We start from the raw sequence: 22638 nt of genomic DNA on the forward strand, positions 1-22638 counted from the left end.
AATTTATTTACATATATCGCTAAAGTACCATGGTGCCACTGTAATATTTGGTATATACGATTTGGAAACAATACCAAATATGTATAGTCTTCCCTGGTTGAAGAAATTCATACACGTTCCGTACTTTATTTCGATTCGCAATTTACATTTATTGAGTGGACGCCATTTTCCGGCGCGTAAGAACAACGTGATTTCTGATTATTTGTACGTAAGGTAAAGTTACTACAGAAGAACCGAATATGGCTTACAAGGGCGGTCAAAAGGTCCAGAAGGTTATGGTACAACCTATTGTATCCTTTGCTGAATAGTTGTATTACATCTAAAACATGTCAAAGTATCAGGGGCACATATTTCAGTGTTTATGAATGCAAACACGTGAAAATAAGCTTGCTCCGTTGAATAGCTGGGTTGAATACATTGTGCTCTCGGGGATTGATGCTAAGCGAAAATATTATATTTTACTTAGGCCTATAGGGTAGTATATTCGCCCGTATATTCTAACTTAGATTCGACTTGATATTAATGTTTGTAAATAACGAGTTAGACTGCAGCATACAAGTTAGGCCTAGTGTAGAACAAGTTCACCAGGCTTAGAAAGCCTTGGATCCAGGTCAAAGGCAACAGACACAAGAGCCTCTTTGAGTCCATGTAGACTTGAGTATTTACATTCCGTTAAGGGGTATCTTTGATTAGAACAGTCAGTATCTATTTATCAACTCAAAAGGTATCAGTACTATCACTTTACAGATCAATAACAAGATCTGTATGTGTACAGGATATGTGAAGATCCGGGGTAGAATTGGTCTTCAGCCACCCATTCTTACCGTAACAGGCGAGTAACAGGATTACTTTATCCCAATTGCATGGATTAATGCGCATGATGTCAGTCACTGGATTGTCTGGTCCAGACTCTATTATTTATAGACCGCTGGAATATTGCTGAGTGCGGCGTTAAATTATGTTTTATAGGCCTGGCAGCACTATACCCGTGCTAGTGGGTTTCACCCAGGTGGTAAGCATCTGAGACCTGCATCACTTTGGGCTTTCCACCCTTAAGCTGTCACACCGGGATATACCTGGAATACTGTTCAAAGCAGAGTTAAACCCACCTCATTCAATATATTGCCAAAGGGGTCACATGTATTTGAACATGTCAGTTGCTTCATTAAGTATGATTACAGATTGGTTTCTTTCCTTAACTACCACCAGAACCTTATTTTCAGATATCTTCAAAATGTAAGTATGCATGTTACATCAGTCATTAAAATCATTAAAAATATGCAATATCCACAATGCTATCCATACATTATACATTTGATCTAGTTAGCATGAAATCTACCAAAAGATTGTGGTTAGTACTAACATGAATGGTAAGTTCAAATGTCTTTGTCACATATTGATGAAGTGCACATGTAAATATAATCAAACTTTGTGACTTTGGAGTTTGTCAACCCACACATTGTTTATCATGGCCATGTACACGTAACAGTACTGTTCTCCATGTCTATGAATAACATATGATGGTATTCTTCTCATTCCTGGCCATGTCATTTAAAAAAATGTTAACCGTCTTAACAGATGGTACTTAGTGTTACTTCACCTTGCACTTGGCATTAAGGGGATAACACAAGGACTGGTAGACTCAGAGTCAGTATTCTGTGTCTGTGTGTGGTATTCATGTTAAACTGTGGCATGATATAAAATCAGCATCAGTCTGAACTACAAGCAGACAATTGCACGCATGCATGTCACTATGAAAGGGCATTTATCTTGAACATGTGATGTTAAAGCCCATGTCATGTCACCTCACCTCGTAATATTCTTGTCAGTAATATTACTGGTCACTTCCAATAGAATCATTTTTTGAGATTAACATGATTTACTTGCATAAAATAGATAATATTTAAGATTCAAGTATACCATGTTTACAGTAATTTTGTTTCAGTGTTTTTTTTATAACTTTTAACACTGTTGATCTTTCTTTATTTTTTGTAGAGATCAAGAATATCAGTCTGGCTATATGAGCAAGTCAATCTTAGAATAGAGGGATGTATTGTGGTGAGTATTTTCATAAATGCTTTTGACAGTGGATTAAGGTCTTCAGCAACCCATGCTAGCAGTAAGAGGCCACTATGCTTGTCGTAAGAGGCGACTAGGGAAATTGGGTTGTCAGGTTCGCTGACTTTGTTGGTGCAGATCATCTTAGATCAAATGGGTAGATCAGTGCTCATGATGTCAATCATTGGATTGTCTGGTCCTGCAACAACATACAAACAAAACCAAGCAACACAAGAAGCAACTTTATGAATCAGGTGGCTGGCATGGTTAGGCTTGGCGACATGGTTGATTGCAGACCTATTATTGTTCGCAGATGTACAGCTACTATAATGGCATAGAACCAGTGTCAACAATGGTCAATCTTCAAATCATCAGCCATGATGACACTGGGGTTTCATGATAGTTAGCCATGGACTTTGTCTTTTCCTTTTCCTTTTATCATCCCGTCAAATACTGACAGGACTTTTGGAGAAAGGTTTCATTGTTACAGCAACATTTCCACCTTTTACTCAGTAAACTGGTGTCATTCCAGCTTGACAATGTTATATGTGTAAACTTGATCCAGTAAGTCTTGCAACCCATGCTTGCCGTAAAAGGCGACTAACAGGATTGGGTGGTCAGGCTCGCTGACTTGGTTTGATGCATGTCATTGATCTCAATTGCGTGGATCGTTGCTCATGATATCAATCACTGGATTGTCTGGTCCAGACTCGATTTTTTACAGACCGCCATCATATAGCTGGAATATTGCTGAGTGCGGCGTTAAACAACCAACCAACCAGTAAGTCTTGATGCCATTGAATTGACATATTGCTATTACAGGGTTTTGACGAGTACATGAATTTGGTCTTGGATGATGCAGAAGAAGTTCACATGAAAACAGCAAACAGAAAGAATTTGGGTAAGCAGGATGTTACTGAGGAATAAGGGAGGTGTTAACGATTACATGGATTTCCAACTTGGCAGCGCTAAGAATTAACACTCATTTCAAACTCAAGGGCTTTTGTGTTTGAGAGTACCACAGGAATGGATCCAGGGGTCCGTGTAGGTTTTCCGAAATGTGAGCCCTGGAGATATTGGGGATGTATAGATCTATACCAATATGATTGCATACATTAGAAATTATTAACACATTATGTGTATGGTGTTGACAGATTGACATGCATTTCACGGGCAAAGATCAATTTACGTACAGTGTACATGTATGATATGTAGGATTTACAAAACAGTGTGTACATGTATTGCATTGCAATGCAGCAATCAGTAGCGTTCATGAACAACATTTGAGTAAGTGACACATGCTTTTGGTATTCACCAAAAAAAATGAAAAGTTATTTTTTTACCATTGTTTACGAACAAAATGTGCGACCAATGTTTGTTGGCATGATGATTGTGTGATGAAAGGTACTAGATCTATCTTGGAGAATTGCTCACCACTATGTGAATGCTTATTTGTGCTTATGAAAACTATTAATGTAGCGTAGCAAATGCAAACTTCAAGTTAAAAGTACAAAATTCTGAAGAAAAGTCAAAGCTGGGACAGAGTCCATGTTTTGATATAGCACGGGGGGGCCCAGTCGTCTAAGGCGCCGTTATTCGCTGTGCAGAGTTGCATCCCTTGGGAAACCTATGTTTGTGGGTTTGAATCACGGTTCGCCCCGATTATGATTCTAGGTTTGTCAGCACCATACCCATGCTCGTGGGTTTCACCGAAGTGGTAGACGTCTGAGACCTGCATCACTTCGGGCTTCCCTCCCACATTAAGCTGACACGCCGTGATATAACTGGAATACTGTTAAAAGCAGTGTTAAATCCAACTCACTCACTCACTCACTCACTCACTCACTGATACAGCACTATGTATTTTCATCTCAAATTCAATGTAAGCTGTCAAATTTATATGTATTTATATGGTGAGGTGGTCTTGACTTGAGAAAATGTTTACAATATTGGTACATTCAAGATAAACATGATAAAGGGTCCGACTATTTTTATTCTACATTAAACTTTTGATCTTTTCCTTTTCCCATGCACTCCTGCTGTGTTCACATCAACAGGGTTTTACCTTGACCAACAAAACTATAGGAGTCCAGAGGACCCCCAAATACTAATTTCAAGGGTCCTTACAGGAAATATGGAGGGTCCTGTAAAATAAAAAAAATATACTGTAGTGTACTGTAAGATTAATAAGTACTTTAATTACAGTAATTAATTTTTTGTGAAGAATTTGGTAGAATGAATATGTACTTTTTCTACATCCATTCTATTTCATTTGGATGCACATTTCTGCGTCATGTGAAACAGTGCATCAAGTAATGTGTATGTCTTTTGCTTTCAGGGAGAATCATGTTAAAGGGAGACAACATCACACTGATTCAACAAGTGCAGCAAGAAGCATGATGAAGTTCAAGTTCAAGAGTATTCCATTTAATTGACTCTGTTGTCTGAGATACATCATCACATCATTGAGATGTAATAAGAAGTGTGTTGTCATTGTAAATATGTCATTGCACAACAGTGGACTTGTGAAGATGGAAGTGATTACCGGTACTGTGAGGAGGTGTCTTCTTGGGCATCTCAGCTTCATATTTTCATGATTCATGTGCATCTCACATGTTATGAAAATCACATTCATACTTGGGAGGTCATATTTTCTAGAGGTTGAAAACTAACATAGCCTTTACCAATGACTTTTGTTTTCACTTGTTCAGTTGACTAAAGTACGGTATATTGATTTTGAGGAAATCTTAACCAAGAAAATCACATCTTTTTAATCATGGCCTGATTGATGTTGTTACACAGGAGTAACTATTTAAATCGCTGCCAGTGTTCGAAATTTAGCATGAACGTCAAGGAGTCCCAGTATCTTACCCTAATGTTAAGAGTTAATAATTCAGGTGGGGGTCCCTAGATTGAAATACTGCTGGAGCAAATCTCAAGGTCTAGAACCTTATGTTACAGTATGGTGCTCATAAATACAAAGTGATTGTAGTGCAACTGTCTTAAGTGCAGTGTGGTAAGGTACTTCTGTTGTAGTTTGAACCCCTCTACAACGATAGAAATTCACACTAGTCCTATATGCCTTACAGAAGTGCCCCATTGTTAAGGTATAAGGACTAGTAGACATTTGCCATTTTTAAGGGTTTTGTAATATGTAATTATAATAAGGACTGAAAATGTTAGTTTCTGTCGCTGCTCTAGGTGAAACTGGATGCTACACTACTAGACCGGGTGAGAGGAAACTGATTTTCAGTCCTTATATTTGCAGATCCATCTTGAGGCCATCCATAACTGCCGACTTTTAGAAACAGTTGTTGCTCTTTTATTGAACTTCAAGCTAATTTTATCATATGATGTGATGTCAGTACATAACAATTATGGGATGTAACATTTTGAATTTTCCACTGAAGCCGTTGACAATACTGATATGATGCAATGTCACGGTTCTGTTTCAGTTTCATGCAGTGTCCGGACATCCATTTCGTCTCAAGATTTTGAGATATTGTTTTCATTGTCGACACTGTGACCCCATGCAGGGAGTCTCTCTCATGTCTGATAAACTGTAACATGCCACATCACATAAACACATTTTAGATACAAGCTAAAGCAGTTTGTTTTTTGTTATTTTTATGAACATGATCAAAGGAACTTCAAGTACCATATTCACCATAATACTGTCTGCCTGCTTACAAAATTGACAACGGAGCTTTTGTTAAAGCCATACACATGTTAAATCTGTTTTCAGAGATTGAGCTGTAATGTTTATGTTCTGAAACTAATTTTTTTTAATAATCGTTAGTAGCCAAGGCAATTATATGCCCCTTGTACGCTGTTCAAGAAAATATGGACTGTTGCGTAAAGTCTGTGCTTTGTATGGGAAGCTTATAATGATACATAAAAAATTGTCAAGAATTACAATTACAAATATACCTTGTTTGGTGGGTTTTACTGAATGAATTTTCTGTTCTTTTGAAAATAACAAAATTTTATGCTTTTTTTTTAAAATTCAAAAACACCACAGGAGCCCCAAATTCTGTTTGAAATAGAATTTTGTCTCATTTTACTTTCAAACACTGACTTCTATTAAAAAAACAAACTTTATGTCCTTGTTTGTGCTATCCATGCTATCATGGCTATCAAACAAATAAGTATAAAGTTCTGATCAACACATTTTTTGTCTTATTTTACTATTTGCCACCCAGAGGGTGTAAGACAAAATTGAGTTATTTTAATTAGAACTTGAGATTCCTGTGGTTTTACCACAGTAGTAGATGGTCTCTGTTCCCATATGGATGAAGCATACATCTGGAATACTGTTTAAAAAGCAGTATTAAAACTCATTTTGTAAGCCACCCATGTTGTATTGAATTTTCAATACATTACATCTATTCACTTGTGACTTGTAAAATGTTGGTTGTCTAACACAGTGATTATAAATGACAGCAAGGATATGTACTCGGGTTAGGCAAAGTGGGTTATGTCAGTTCTTGCTACCTGTGGGTGTGAACCCTAAGATGGGGGGGCACCAGGGTCGCTGGAATCTGTCTAAACCAGACTTCAGTGGGGCAGAAAGTTTAATATGGACAAGGGTGAGAATCAAATGCATGCTAAATGAAAAAAATGGTCCTTTGGCTCTCAATATGTCCAGTATCCTGAGAGAAGGAAGTGCAATTTAGACAGATTTTAGTTAATGATAAATTAACATTGTAAATTCCTGACCATAAACATTGATCAGGTATTGACCCACATCTGATTTAGTCCTGTTTTGCCAGATTTCACTGCACAACTAACAATAAGGCAACACTCATCTCATTAAAATCAGATCGTAGTTTTCGCTACCGCTTAACAATTATCTGAGGACATTACAGGTCACGTCAGAACGACCTTTGACCAATGAAATTACTAACAAGAAGTCTCTATCAGCCAATCGGACAGAAGCTTTCAAATTGGCGACTTCCATTTCAGACCGCTTGAAAAATATGTTGACAAAGTTCTCGATTAAAACTTTGACAAAAGAACATGCTGGAATGTCTAATATATGGTCGAGATTGTATGGCAGTACTTTCAAAGGCTTATGCCATTGAAGAGAGACATAGACGATGATTTGACGGAATAAGTTGTAACTGTCGTTCAGAATACCCCATGTTAACATTTTTGAGGATGTATGATTAGAAAATGCATTCCGGCTGTCACTTTCCTGATCTGGTAAGCAACGCTCTGATTGGTCAGATGAAAGGTCGTTCTGACGCAACCTGTAATAATTAAATTTTCGTTGTGTACATTGAAATTCCTGCATTCTGATTAGCTGAATTGGTCACGTGTTATTGCATTCATTTCCCAATGAATGTAAAAAATTAAGCCACGCCCACTGAGGCGCACTACTTTTATTACTGCAGAATGTCGGGGAATCCCATTATTACAGTCAAGGGAATTCCCTTTCTGCTCACGTTTATTGTGAAGATTCATCGGTTTTTCGATTCATACCTCAATGAACCGAAAAAAATAGTCAATCCTTAAATGGTAGGTCTTCAGATCTTAAGTATGGACTCTGTATACTAGACCAAATAGTATTCATACTAGTGGCTGAAGTTATGGACTGTTTCTGTGATATTGTGATGTCTGTCTGCCATTCCTCACTAGCGTGATAAACTCTTCACTGATATTCAACATAGTTAATCCTACTCACAAAATTCTAAACATCACATAATAAGAGAAAACATTTATTTACATAGCACATATCTACAAAAGCAGATTTAAATAATTATCCAGAAAGGTAGAAAAATATGTATCCCATACAACATTGTCATCCGTGACAACAAATAAGAAGAAACGTTCTCTCCATGCCTTGGACATGTAATCATACGCATAGTGTCCGAGCAAACCTCCAAGATGAGGATGTGGTCACATCCCTATAGCTCTTTCACAAAACAGGATTTCACTGGCTGAAATTACAGATGAGATTCAAATAATGATGTACAAAAATACACTACTCCAAGATGAAAGTACTAATCTGGAAGTAGATTGGTACTATACTACATCAAACAAATTAAAGAACACCCACAATTGGAAGGCTGTGTCACAATACCCAACAGATAGATTACTATAGTAAAAAGTATGTAAGTGAATGAAATACTGTAGGAAGACACTAGTTACCAACACATTCATTCCTTGTGAATAAGACAAACAAAATCATGACTCACACAGTAAGATCTTTTTTAGATTTCAGCTCACTGCTGCCAATGCAGTGTCCGAAAAAACTGCCTGTGGCAGGTAACTTTTTCTGTCGGGCTCCATGAAATGTTTCTCCACCTGCTCGACTGTCTGGCAGATACGTATAAGACTACAGACATATTCTGTTTTATTATAACTTCTTGTAGATTCTCAAGCAATTTTGTTGCATTATTTCAACTGAATCAAGACATGATTTGTCTCTTATATTGTTTTTGCGATTTTTCAATAATAATGTCTTAATGTCACAGGTAACTTGCGAGATGAGCAGGCAATACTTATCGGTCACCTGCCCAACTGTCTTGTTGGGTTTTAAAATGATTTCAAAACACTGTGCCTATGACTTCAAATTCCATGCCTACCTTCAAGGCCATATAACGTCAACCCTATCAACAGCAAAAAGAAAAGAAGACCCATAATTGAAATTGTGATCAACTGATATTCCGGATCACTAACCTACAGAAAAGTTACAATTCACATGATCACATTCAACATTTTCTGTCTATGCTATAGCAATGCACAGACAATTGTGTTCTTTAAGTAACTTTGTTATTCAGTTGTCAACATTGAAAAAGACCTCGGCAGATAATACAGCTTTTGAAACTTTTCATCTAGGACTATTTCTCCAGTGAACAGCTTGGATATCTGTGTGGGTGTGTGCCCGCATGTGTTCAATTGTCCAAATAGGCAATAAGATATGAATAACAATTTGTTCAGATTCACCGCATACTCACTTCCAACAATACATGGGATTTTTAATCAAAGTTTGAAAAGAGTCTGAAATGAAAATGCAGAGAGAGAGGGCAACATGATGAGAGAGTGAGTGAGCATGATGAGCGAACGCTTTAACCACTAGGCTACCCGACCGCCCCTGGCAACATGATGAAACCAGCTACATACTACAATGCACAAAGACAAATACACAAATAGCTGAGACTGGCTCCAATTTGACTATCAATATGGCAGACATGGTGGCAATTTTGAATTCAGATCACAATAATTTAAGCAAACTTAAAAGACAAAATGGGCTGGACCAGCCATCCAAAGATTTCACTGAAAATAGTTGTGAAAATCATACCAGTCACATTCAGACATCTGCCATTCCAATACCTCCACTGGTCTTTGACCAGTGTAACAAATAACGAAACAATCTTGCAGTCTTGCAGCCACTATCAAAATACAGATTGGAAACCTCTTGATCCTCCCCCTCAGAGTGTATAAGCTGTGACCTTGACCTCAGTGTCTGAGAACACATCCGTAATAATGTTTGTGACCTTGGGCCACTGGAGACCATCCAGGCCACATCCGATGCGGGGCATGGAGATGCTGACCACATTATTCTCCACAACATGCTTCTTCATGTCCTCCAGGCTGGCAGTCAAGGAACCGTATGTGGGCTTGTTGAAATACTTGGGCTTGGTGACGAGATAGTACACGTACCGAGGTCCCCTCTTCAAGACTGCCGTCTCACCTGGCTTCTTCCCTAGCAACAGAGAAACTGATTTCAGAAGGAACATGTTGGACCTGGTTGTCCAGTAATGACAGAATGTTAGTGTAAAAGTGAGTTATCAATGACTGATGAAAAAACTGTACTGACTTCCTGAATAGTACGTAAATACTGTAATATTCTTACAAACTAAACACACTTGTAGCATTGAACTGCTTGCTTGGACAAACAGTAGAGAATGACATGCAGTGTTCTGTCTTCATTTATTGCCATTATTGAAAAATTACATCCGGTAAGCGGTCTCTCGGGTTGGCTGCCAAGGGGGCAACTCATATATTACATAAACCCTAACAGGTAAATGTTACAAAAGTCTGATATTTTTTTCAAGGCACTACAAAAAAACTGAAAAGGTTCACATTATGTGTAGTCTGATGAATGGAATTTGAGTTTCAGTAACCTAAATGAAGGCTATTTGAAGCAAGAAAATAGAAAGAAAAAAACCCAACTTTATTGTTGAATATTTTAGTTTAAAATCTGAAACAAGGTCACAGAAAGAGAGAATTTCATGGCTCTAACACTATTTAAGAAGCAAATCTTGGCCACAACCAGGTGATCCTGGCACAACTATGAGACGCAACTATGCCCAGAAGATAATTGTGGTGCCTTCAACCAAAGTTGCAACCATGCCCTACAATATTCTGGTCAGGCTCCCTGACTTGGTTGATGCATGTCATCGATCCCTAAGGCGTGGATCGATGCTCGTGATATCACTCACTGGATTGTCTGGTCCAGACTCGATTATTTATAGCCGCCGTCATATAGCTTGAATATTGCTGAGTGCGGCGTTAAACAACAAACAAACAAACAAACCTACAATATTGTCAAAGGTCACAATAGATCAGGTTGTGATTTCACTTCATTCTCATAAACAAACACTACCATAACAAAACTCCACAGTCCCACCTAAAGGCCACACAATCTAAACACTGATGTATGTACACCTTGTTTCCTCAGCTCTTCAACACCACCGAATGTTTTCTTGAAGAGGACGGCTATCCCCTTTCCCATGTGCATATCCTGGCTGACGCAGTGGACAATGGCATCGGTCTCCGGGCACTTGAATAAGTCACCTTTCATCTCCACAAACTGGAAACCCTAGAAGGAGGGAAAATGGTCTGAATGAGATATCAGTCACTTGGTGCAGACACAGAAAAGCTGACATCAAGTCTAGGGATGAACATCACCTTGAACAATACTGAATTAACTAACATCTGTCTGTTTCATTAAAGTGTCCATCACCATGCGAAACCCATAAGCATGGATGTGGCTGTGGTTCGAGTGAGTGAGTGAGTTGGGTTTGACGCCGCTTTTAACAGTATTCCAGTTATATCACGGCATGTCAGCTTTATGTGGGAGGAAAGCCCAAAGTCATGCAGGTCTCAGACGTTTTACCACTTCAGTGAAACCCACGAGCACGGGAATGGTGCTGACAAACCTAGAAACATGATCGGGGCGAACCGGGATTCGAACCCACAATCATAGGTTTCTGCGGTTCCCAAGGGACGCAACTATGCACAGCGAATCGTGGTGCCTTAGACGACTGGGCCACCCATGCTCCCTTGTGGTTCGAACAAACAAACAGTGCATTTGTGATGTGCATCTTCTGCATGTACACACTGGTGAAAGTATTGGTTCACAAAACTTGGATCTCCTCTTTAAAAAAATATCCTCAATCCACTCCTTCAGTGCTGGCAGATGATGGAAATAATCCGGTACATCCAAAGTTGCAGACTCATGATTGAATAACCAGTATATCCATTCTCCTCATATTGTCCATAAAGATAATTGGGCTTATCAATTCTGAATTTGATACCATAGGCCCCCAAACTGCCCTTCCCCTAATATGTAATACTTTCATAAGCGCTGAAGATACTTTTCAACTCAAGTTTTGTTTTTGTATCAGATTCTGACTTTTTGCACACACCATGCCATTCCAAGATTCAGATGTCAGATTCACAGGGAACCTGTCATTGTTGGCACATGGCTGCAGATCTGTCTCTTACCACTTTCAGTCAAAGGGCATGGCCAAAAGAGGTCACATGGTACAGAGGAATTAAGTTTACCTTTTTTAGATTTGTAACATCCTAAATAAGTATGTTTCTGTAAAATAAATACTCCCTCACTACATAGTTTTGAAAATAAGCCCTGGGAAACAAGACCATACACTTTAACAATGTTTGTTTGTTTGTGTGTTGTCGCCGCATTTAGCAATATTTACGCTACATGACGGCGGTCATAACATGAGCATCTATCCATGCAATTTGGATACGATGACATGCATCAACCAAGTCAGAAAGCTTGACCAGGCGATCTTGTAAGTCGCCTCTTACGACAAGCATAGTCACCTATTATGGCAAGCATGGATTGCTGAAGACCTATTCTCAGAGCTAGGAGGAGTTGGTCTCTGTACACATTCTTTTGATGTGACCAAGCCCTTAATCTGACATTCATATTATATTCAATAGAACGGACTAAAATATCCAGTAATTAGCTCTGTGTAATCTTTCAAATTATCATTAGATTCCTGAGCTGCTGTTTTTCTAATCACTTGGTAATTTATGAACCAGCAGAACCAACATTTTACAAAAATAGAATGGAAAAACATTTTGAGAAAAAAGTTGTTTTTTTCCCCACCAAATCTGTGAAATACTTTCAGTTATGAACAATTTCAAAAAAGGTCTGTAGTAATTCTCTTTCCCCAAACTCATTCTTGTTTTCTTCTTATTTCACCCACATGAATGAAAGTTCTTTTTATTAGCTCACCAGCCCAAAGGTTTTGGAAAGGAAATCTGCCTACAAAATATAAAAAAGGGTGAAAGTTGCCACTCACGCTTGCCTCTGCCATGTGGATAGATTGTGTGGTGCTGACTTGGGGGTAGAACCAGAGTCTCTGTCCCAACTTCCCAACCCTTGAAACTGGAACACAACATGTCGCAATGATAGTCTGTCACTCCGTCATAATGAAATTCCTGAAATAATATCCACATTGATCACTGATCAATATCATCTTCCTGAGGCAAGGGCGTTAACAGACTTCAAAAGTCCATGCAGTTTCCACCCTTGCCGAACTAGGCTGGCATTTCTGGGCTTGATCGTAGTGCAACCAGTGGCTACTATGAGTTATGTCCCTTCTGTGTCATCTCTAATGACCAATCAGATCTCACCTCTCATACCACTTGTAATGCTTCAAACAACATGGTGGCGCCCAGTCAAGGTGAGGTGAGGTGAAATTGGGTTTAACGTCGCGTCCAAGATTATTGCACTTATATAGCGACGTGCATGCACGTGTATGTGTGTGTGTGGCTGCTTGTACTAGTCCGGACTGATGCCGATTTATAGTGCTAGCTCACTGAGATACCATGCCGCAGTTTAACATGAATACCCCACTCAGACACAGTATACTGACTCCGAGCCGACCAGTCCTTGTTTTAGACCCTTAATGCCGAGCGCCAGACAGGGTAACAACAAGTACAATCTTTTAACGTCTTTTTGTATGACGCGGCCCGGGATCGAACCCTGGACCTTCCGCTCTCCGGGCGGAAGCTCTACCACAAGACCACGGAGGCGGTCGCGCCCAGTCAAGACGATCTCATCGATAATAAAGATCTTTATTGTAATAAAATGTGTTTTACCTTGTGAAGTTCATGAAATCACTTGAGCACCTTGATTAAAAACATGAAATGATTGAGAAAATATCTGTCGGTGAGCACTTGTACACATGCTCTGCAAATCCAGCAATCGAAAGAATTCAGCAAGGCAGTTGCCATGTTATTTATAAACCGGATGTCGATTATGTTACAGGATTTTGATTGGACTATGCACAGACTCGTTAGTCCATCCAAAATATAACTCCATAATTGCAGCCTTATTCGTCAAGAGTGGAAACTGGACTTCAGTCAGTTAACTCCCTTGCCTCGGGAAGATGGATCAGTACAGGTATTTCTGAAAGGTGTACAATATCATAGTAATCGATCACTATCAATGATTAGTCTTTGCCAGAAACTGAATATCACCAATGTTCAGTTACTTGTGAGCTGTAATTAATGTCTCTTTGAACAATACTTCAGTAATATCATGAGTGAGTGAGTATGATTTTACACCGTTTTTGTGAATATTCTAGCAATATCATGGTGGGGGACACGAGAAATGGGCTCCACACATTGTACCTACCCGGTATGTAGGGAACTGAACCCAGGTCTTTTGCGTGATGAGTTATATCATGACATTTCATCATAATGTGGAAAGAAAGCAACACTACAATTAATATGGTGAATGACAGCTAATAGTAAATGCCAATTTGTTCTTACTACAGGTTAATCTAAACAGACAAGACTTGTTTCAAAACTGATTTACAGATTCAAAAATGAAAAGTGGAAAACAAAAAATCAGAATTTCCATTATTCCGCTGATTGCAAATTTTACTTGTTCCCCACGAAGAGATGGTGCACACAAAATATTCAACTTCAAAACCGCAGAGTTAAACAAGTTAAACAACATGACAAGCTAAACTAACACTGCACATTGGGCTTGCTGTCCTGTTATTCTCAGCAGTGATAGAAACTACCCGGTAACACTTTTAGTCCACTAGTACTTATTATGATAACATATAGCAAAACCCCTAAAAAAAGGGCAAATTTCTACTGGTCCTTAGGATACCTTAACTACTGGGCAGTTTCTAACGCTGGTCAGTGCATGAATTCATCTTGCATAGAAATGATTTTAAAGAATGCAAAAGATCAGTTTACACATTGAATGAAGACCAAATAGTTTAGTAATGGGCAAAACAATTCAATATATATCTGTCATTGTTGGAATAACATGTTCAAATTATAACAGAACTTATTGCTACAACCCAGCTGTAAAAACACAGTGGTCTCAGAGTTGGACAAAAATTTGAATTCAACCAAGGTCGTACTGTCTGTTTAATCAAATCCCGCTCACATCACATCTCTCACTCTGATAGATACTGTCAGCATGGAGATCTGAGGACCCTCACCAAAAGTGGTAGTTCCCAAGCAAATGTCACTAGTCCTGCTACAGAGTTGCCCCGATCTAAAGATAAAAGTGGTAGTTCCCAAACAAGTGTCACTAGTCCTGCTACAGAGTTGCCCCGATCTAAAGATAAAAGTGGTAGTCCCAAAGCTAATGTCACTAGTCCTGCTACAGAATTGCCCCTATCTAAAGATAAAAGTGGTAGTTCCCAAGCAAATGTCACTAGTCCTGCTACAGAATTGCCCCTATCTAAAGATAAAAGTGGTAGTTCCCAAACAAGTGTCACTAGTCCTGCTACAGAGTGGCCCCTATCTAAAGATAAAAGTGCTAGTCCCCAAGCTAATGTCACTAGTCCTGCTACACAGTGGCCCCTATCTAAAGATAAAAGTGGTAGTTCCCAAGCTAATGTCACTAGTCCTGCTACACAGTGGCCCCTATCTAAAGATAAAAGTGGTAGTTCCCAAGCAAATGTCACTAATCCTGCTACAGAGGGGCCCCGATCTAAAGATAAAAGTGGTAGTCCCCAAGCTAATGTCACTAGTCCTGCTACAGAGTGGCCCCTATCTAAATATAAAAGTGGTAGTCCCCAAGCAAATGTCACTAGTCCTGCTACAGAGTGGCACCTATCTAAAGATAAAAGTGGTAGTCCCCAAGCAAATGTCACTAGTCCTGCTACAGAGTGGCACCTATCTAAAGATAAAAGTGGTAGTCCCAAAGCTAATGTCACTAGTCCTGCTACACAGTGGCCCCTATCTAAAGATAAAAGTGGTAGTCCCAAAGCAAATGTCACTAGTCCTGCTACAGAATTGCCCCTATCTAAAGATAAAAGTGGTAGTTCCCAAGCAAATGTCACTAGTCCTGCTACAGAGTGGCCCTATCTAAAGATATAAGTGGTAGTTCCCAAGCAAATGTCACTAGTCCTGCTACAGAATTGCCCCTATCTAAAGATAAAAGTGGTAGTTCCCAAGCAAATGTCACTAGTCCTGCTACAGAGTGGCACCTATCTAAAGATAAAAGTGGTAGTCCCAAAGCTAATGTCACTAGTCCTGCTACACAGTGGCCCCTATCTAAAGATAAAAGTGGTAGTCCCAAAGCAAATGTCACTAGTCCTGCTACAGAATTGCCCCTATCTAAAGATAAAAGTGGTAGTTCCCAAGCAAATGTCACTAGTCCTGCTACAGAGTGGCCCTATCTAAAGATAAAAGTGGTACATGTAGTTCCAAAGAAAATGTCACTAGTCCTGCTACAGAATTGCCCCTATCTAAAGATAAAAGTGGTACATGTAGTTCCAAAGAAAATGTCACTAGTCCTGCTACAGAATGGCCCCGATCTAAAGATAAAAGTGGTAGTTCCCAAGCAAATGTCACTAGTCCTGCTACAGAGTGGCCCTATCTAAAGATATAAGTGGTAGTTCCCAAGCAAATGTCACTAGTCCTCCCTGAATTTTTTAAGTTTTTGACAAGCAGACTTAAGTTCATTTCAAACCCTGAACCTTGATTCAGAAATTTTGATCTTAGTAAAAGAAATCCACAAGGAACACAAATTTACCCTTGATAGCAGTCTTTTGGTGGTAGATGCCATGGGGCTCAGAAACCACCAAATATCTATAATGATAGAAATGGAGGTGTCCCAGATGCAGAGCGGTATTGTATTGGAGTAAAACATCCCACTCTAGTAGGATTACATGTACATAAGGAATCTGTTACACTGTACTTTGGTAACTCATATATATAACACAGGAAGTAGATGGTTCAGGAAATGGCCTATCTTGATGAACATACAATGCAAGGAAGGATGACAACTGGTGAGTTTCGTGTTTTGGTTGGATAACAATAATGTGTAGCTTGCTGAAGTCTTGGATTTTTCTTTTTGTTTACCTTAGGCTTGGTCGCTTCAATTCCTTGTGAGGGATTTATCTGTCCAAACATTTTGGGGTCCCAGGGGATGCACAATTAATTGTAGGGGTCGCAGGTTAAAATATGGAGGTCACAGAGAAAGGTCAAATATTGAATACAAACAATGCTAATTCAGATAAAATAGCTTAATTCCTTACTGGTTTTTATCTCATTTAATATGTAAAATCATATCACCATTTTTACTCATGTTTGTTTGCACTTGAACACACGAACTTGCTCTGCCAAAAAACAGTCATAAAACTTGTTGTTCTGCCCTCCTTTGAGCCCCGAACTTCACCCCAAACAATATGAGACAGCACTCTACCACAAGTGATGTAAAATAGCGGGGTGCAACTGGTTAAAAATGACTATGGAATTCCTTAACTGAAACTACAAATGCTAGCACTAGAATATCGTGATGCTTTTGACTGTGGACTGAATTTCTTAAATGATTTTGTACGGAAATTAAGTTGTAAGTGGTATCAAGACTACACGTCTGGTAAATCCCTACCATTTTATTTAAATGTTTGTATTTCTGTTGGTATCGAATTTTTTCGAATTTGTTCCTTCTCCAATAGTTACAAAAGCTTCATCACTTTCAGTCTAGGAACTTTAATTGTTGAGAGGGTCCTGAATTTATACCATTTATGTACATTTCATTTTACTGTTCAATAATTATAAAATCCCACTGTTTTATATGATCACAAATTTCATAAAAGAAAGTACCGGTAACTGTTTGCTTAAACGTACACCCAGGATGAACAATCTTCATTTCATGTTTTAAAGCTTCAACAGATCAAGAAACCTATGGTCATGTGAGTAGGGTAAGAATTTATGGATGAACAACTTCTTTATTACAATTTAGAGCGACGTTTCGGTGTAGGTTCTAACACTGTTATCAAGCAAGTGTTAGAACCTACACCGAAACATCACTCTTAATTGTAATTAAGAAGTTGTTCATCCATAAATTCTTACCCTACTTAGTACTCCAACTTCTAAATGCCTATAAAAAAAATTATGATCATGTGTTTGATAGAATCCCGATTCACCCAGGTAATGTGTCTAGGTTTGTCATCACCATACCCATGCTCGTGGTTTTCACCAAAGCGGTAAATGTCTAAGACCTGCATCACTTCAGGCTTTCCTCCCATGTCAAGGTGACACACTGTCATGTAACTGGAATACTGTTCACTCACGCACTCACTCACTCCATTTGTTTGCACTCAAATCTAAAAATAATTTATAGCTCAGACAAATATAGGGCCAGTACATTTATGTCAAATCACAAACTGTCAAATTAGCACCCTAAGAGAGTGTACTGGGTGCCACTGTTTAACAGCATGGATAAAACTATTTCTATCTCGAAAAATAAAACTTTTACAAGTCCTTGTTTGGTGGTGATAAACTGTCTGACAGACTCAATAAATAGGCACTACACTGTGACCTGACCATGTTATTCCAGATACAGGGATAGATTAGTCTGACAGAGCATACTTTACTGAGTTTTTACTATGTTGAGGTAATACTAATGTTTTATAACCTGTGACAGCTGCAGGAAGCAGGACAGGCAATATGGAGGACCAGACTGATACAACTGCAGCCTGGACTGTACCAGGTACTGGAAATCACTGTTGGATACTGAGAGAAAGAAATATATGTTGCCATGTGCATAAATGGAAATACATCAATCAATAAGTCAATGTTTAAACTTGGGCAAATTTGCATGATACTTTTCATGACATTTTCAAACAGCCAGTATGACTCCCATGATTTTGAAATGCCAATCTCATTAAAATCAGATCCTAGTTCTCGCTATCGCTAAACAAACATCTGAGGATATCCCGTAACAGGTCACGTCAGTATGACCTTTCATCCAACTAATCAAAGCGTCACTTAACAGATCATGAAAGTGATAGTCGGAATGTGTTTTCTAATCATGCAACCTCGAAAACGTTAACACGGAGTACTCTGAACGACAGTTACGGCCCCTACGACTGATTCCGTAAAAAATATCGTCTATCTCTCGCTACCGTGCGATATACATTTGAACGGAGGAGGCGTTGCACAGTACGTGGGAAGCACTGCCATACAATCTCAATCATATATTGGACATTTCGGAATGTTCGTTTTTTTAGTTTTGAAAATTTTAATCGAGGACTGTGTCAACATATTTTTCAAGCGTAGTTTGAAATGGAAGTCGCCAGGTTGAAACGAGTGGCTTAAAGCTCGAGAAAGCTGCTTTCTAATTGGCTAATGTCGACTTCTTGTTAGTCATTTCAGTGGTGGGTCAAAGTTCACGAAAGGTCGTCCTGATGTGACCCATAATGGGATGTCCTCAGATCTTTGTTTAGCAGCACCAAGAACAAAGATCTGATTTAAATAAGATTGATGTTTGTCTAACAAATCAATCTTAGAGACACATTTCAATCCCAGCATAAAGGTTTCTTTGGGTGTCTTATATGAATTCCTGACTATACGTCCTGGGATTTATTCAATATCAAACCCTTCTATTGGTTTCAGAATAAACACTGGATGTTTTTTTGGGTCAATTAATGACAATCACATACCATGTAGCAAAGAGGGGAAGATTTTTCATACCTTTTGCTATTTCAATTCATGTGAAGTTTTCAAGAATGTGATTTGGAATGGTCAAGTGAGAATTGTACACAGTACAATACTGACGGTTTATAATAGTAACAATGTATAATGTGTACAGGATTTGATAATTCTTAAACCCTGTTAAATAGAAAACCCATATCCAGTAAACATATCTTCTTGCCAAATAACGTCAAAACCTGAAAATGTTAAGAAATTTAAAAATGTTAAACTTGGGCAAAGCATTAATTTTAAATTTTAATGGATTTTAGCAAAATTTAAATGGATTTTTGCAAAATTTAATTTTTCAAACTTTGAATATTACCTCAACTGGTTATGATGTTTCACAGTATGTTTTCATTCGTATACATGGCAGAACAAGCCGATTAGACTCTGAATATTTTACTAAAAGTTATATCATTGGGTGTGTCTTGACCAAATCACCGGTAGATTCAAAGAAAACGTGTGTGCAGCTGATTGCTGTTTCCGGCTTAGTTTACGAGAAAATACACATGGTAATCTTAATCCCAATGCCTAGCAGAACAAAAAATACAATTTAAACGGTAAATAAACATGTCTGGTGATTTTTTATCTCAAATTTCGAATCTGTACTGACCAAGTTTCTCATCACCCATTCGTTTACCGGAATTCGCTGAAGGGGTAGATCTACGGGGGGGGGGTTTTCTGCGCTTGACTTTCGAATTTTTTTTCCAAAATACTGAATCCGCTAGAGGGGGGTGCGCATTATACATGGGTGCGCACTATACTCAAGAAAATACGGTAATTGCAGCGCCATGTGGCATTGTTTATTGTCAGCATTGTCCTTCATCAGTTTTGTCTGCTTTTTGTGCACCGACCTTATTTAGACCTAGTACACATTGTTCTTTTGTTTCATGTGACTCCTTTTGTTTGGGAGTTAAAATTGTTCATTGGTATCGTTTTGCATTTTGAATTCATTATTTGTATGCAAACAATGACCTTTATTTGTAACATTCATTCTTTATTCGTAACATTTGACTGTTATTGAATACCTTTGTCCTTTATTTCAACTTTGTATTTTTTGACAGGATGGCCACCCATACCTACAGATCGGGAAGGAGTGTTTGATTGGAAAGGGGTCTTTGAATGTTCGGAAAGGGGAAAAAAGGGATAAGGATAGAGTCGGATGGGATAAGGATAGAGTCGGATGGGATAAGGATAGAGTCGGATGGGATAAGGAAGGGGCGAAGAGGCATATGCACAGGAACTCGATATATTGGTCAGTAAATAAAAATATATACCGCCCTATATGTGGGCATATGAGATCTGTAAAGCGAGAGACGCAGCCGGCAGCCTGAGCCAATAAGCCTCAGCGCGTAGTCTGTTTTACAGACCTGATACAAACATATATATCAAATACAGCCCATGCAAGTCTATAATGTTTGGCAAGTCTAGATTACTGCAGTATCTGAAAATGAAGAGAGTCACTGGGCTCCCTTTTATCATATTTTTATTAAGATAACTGAACAACTGTTTTTTCTGTACGATATTTTCATTTCAGAGACTAGATGTTAGTCTACCCAGCGCGGTAAAATGCAGCTTTGCCGGACATTCTCAAAATCAAACTTATTTTGGGTCTATTTTTTAATTTAAGTACCAGAGAATATCGGATGCAGGGTAATTTGTCAAAAAGAATTGTCTCCTCTGACTAATTTCCCTCATAATAAGAAATAATCAAACTGTAACATTGTGTAATAGCTACAATGCATGCTGATTAGTAATACTGCCCAGCGAATGCTAACAGTATCACTGCCGGACATCCCGCTCCCGATTAACGGCGATTAACCAGTTATTATCACCAGCTGATCACTAAATACTCTCTTACTTACTGTCAGTTACACGCATTCAGTATGAACTAAAATAATGAAATAAGTCAGAGACTGACATGGTGTACTTACTTCTTGCTAACACCGCCGTATTGACTGACACTGTTGACGTTTCCCGTTTGCTCAAGTTTGTGAAATAATCACGTGCAGAGAACCAGGAAAATTAGAGTGATCTCCCTTAGATCATAGCTCGGCGCTTTTCGCTGCCGAGTGTCAAATCAAATGCATGTGCTTTGTCTTTTGAGAGTAAATGAACATTTAGAAAACATATCTGGTTTGTAAACTGTATTACTGAAAAGTTGAAGGTATATGGTAGACTTACATCTAGTCTCCGAAATAAACAAACATATGTATTTTACAGAGAAAAACAGTTGTTGAATTATAGTTATGAAACATAATAAAAAGCCCAGAGATACTGTCAAATGTGAGTGAGAGTTGGGTTTAACGCCGCTTTTAACAGTATTCCCTGTCAAATATGATTGACCTGCATGGGCTGAATTGAATATATTTGTTTCACGGTTTGTATATGACCTATACCTATATGTGACATCGATAAGTGTTTACTAAGGCATTATTATTCAATCATTATAATATTATGTCTACTCTTCACAATTAATCACTCAACTCTTTACCAATCTCGTTAAATCAGACCATAGTTCGTGCTAGGTAGCGAGAACAAAGATCTGACTTTAATGAGATTGACTGTTTACGTGGTCCCGTGTACGCCGCACAGCTCACAAATCAGGCGAAGTTAAGCAACGTTGGTCGCGAAGTGTCCTTCCATGGGTGGGTGGACGTGTTCGGAAGCTTGTCACCCAGCGGGGAATGGGTACCCGGTAGGATTTGATAAATGACTCAACATTCAAGCGCCTCACAGGCTTGGGTTGTATACTACCCAGGGAGCTGCAACTGAAACATCGAGTGCACACTGAGCCATGGACCGGGGTAATAATAATGCTGTGCTTCGAGCATACATTGCGTACGTGTACTGGGATTTGAGAACTATTCAGATCTTTTATACCGAAGTCAAGTATTTTCATGTCTGTCTCATAGTTCCATGTAATAATTAACGATGATGTTTTAATAGTTTTCTGTACTGCCTGTTGCGTAATCACATGAGTAGAAAATTAACGTGTTTTGATCGGACAATATGTTCATGCTTTATCTGTATTTTAAAGCTGAAGTATAAATATACTCTGAACAACTAAATATATATCATTTGCTGCCATTAATTGTTTGTGGTTTTGGAGTTAAGATAGTTATCAATAAAAGTAATCACACGCTGTGACATGACCAAGAGATTTCCGGGATCCAGTCCCATTTAACATAGTTTTTCAACCAATGAGATTGTAACGCACACTCCCATTCATTTTACAATGTACTGTGGGTCCTAAATAAAGGCTATTTTATGTATATTTGAATGAAGACTAGCTATTAATTTGAACATTATTTAGGGACTGGTCATTTAATATAGGTGCATGTGTGTTGGTGTGTGTGT

The 22638-nt window shown here is 38.6% G+C and overlaps 2 protein-coding genes across 2 annotated transcripts; one reads left to right on the plus strand and one right to left on the minus strand.

Annotated features, from left to right (window-relative positions):
* Positions 1-135: 135 nt before the first annotated feature.
* On the plus strand, positions 136-5658 carry LOC124126679 (small nuclear ribonucleoprotein E). Its single transcript, XM_046490182.2, has 5 exons — positions 136-290; positions 1210-1236; positions 1996-2058; positions 2881-2959; positions 4397-5658. The coding sequence occupies exons 1-5, from the start codon at positions 240-242 to the stop codon at positions 4456-4458; spliced, it is 282 nt and encodes a 93-aa protein (XP_046346138.1). The 5' UTR covers positions 136-239; the 3' UTR covers positions 4459-5658.
* Positions 5659-7765: 2107 nt separating this feature from the next.
* On the minus strand, positions 7766-21317 carry LOC124126669 (ADP-ribose glycohydrolase OARD1-like). Its single transcript, XM_046490171.2, has 4 exons — positions 21213-21317; positions 12624-12709; positions 10735-10888; positions 7766-9769 (listed from the first exon to the last, which is right to left on the minus strand). The coding sequence occupies exons 2-4, from the start codon at positions 12636-12638 to the stop codon at positions 9495-9497; spliced, it is 444 nt and encodes a 147-aa protein (XP_046346127.2). The 5' UTR covers positions 12639-12709; positions 21213-21317; the 3' UTR covers positions 7766-9494.
* Positions 21318-22638: the final 1321 nt, after the last annotated feature.

Source organism: Haliotis rufescens, unplaced genomic scaffold, assembly GCF_023055435.1.
Source record: "Haliotis rufescens isolate VD_foot unplaced genomic scaffold, xgHalRufe1.0.p SCAF_5, whole genome shotgun sequence".
NCBI lineage: Eukaryota > Metazoa > Mollusca > Gastropoda > Lepetellida > Haliotidae > Haliotis > Haliotis rufescens.

Coding starts and splice junctions, on each gene's coding strand:
- LOC124126679 (XM_046490182.2), top strand. CDS start 240: ATGGCTTACAAGGGCGGTCAAAAGGTCCAGAAGGTTATGGTACAACCT. Junction 291..1,209: donor AGGTTATGGTACAACCTATT/GTATCCTTTGCT, acceptor AACTACCACCAG/AACCTTATTTTCAGATATCT. Junction 1,237..1,995: donor TTTTCAGATATCTTCAAAAT/GTAAGTATGCAT, acceptor TATTTTTTGTAG/AGATCAAGAATATCAGTCTG.
- LOC124126669 (XM_046490171.2), bottom strand. Junction 9,770..10,734: donor TGAAGAGCTGAGGAAACAAG/GTGTACATACAT, acceptor CTCTGTTGCTAG/GGAAGAAGCCAGGTGAGACG.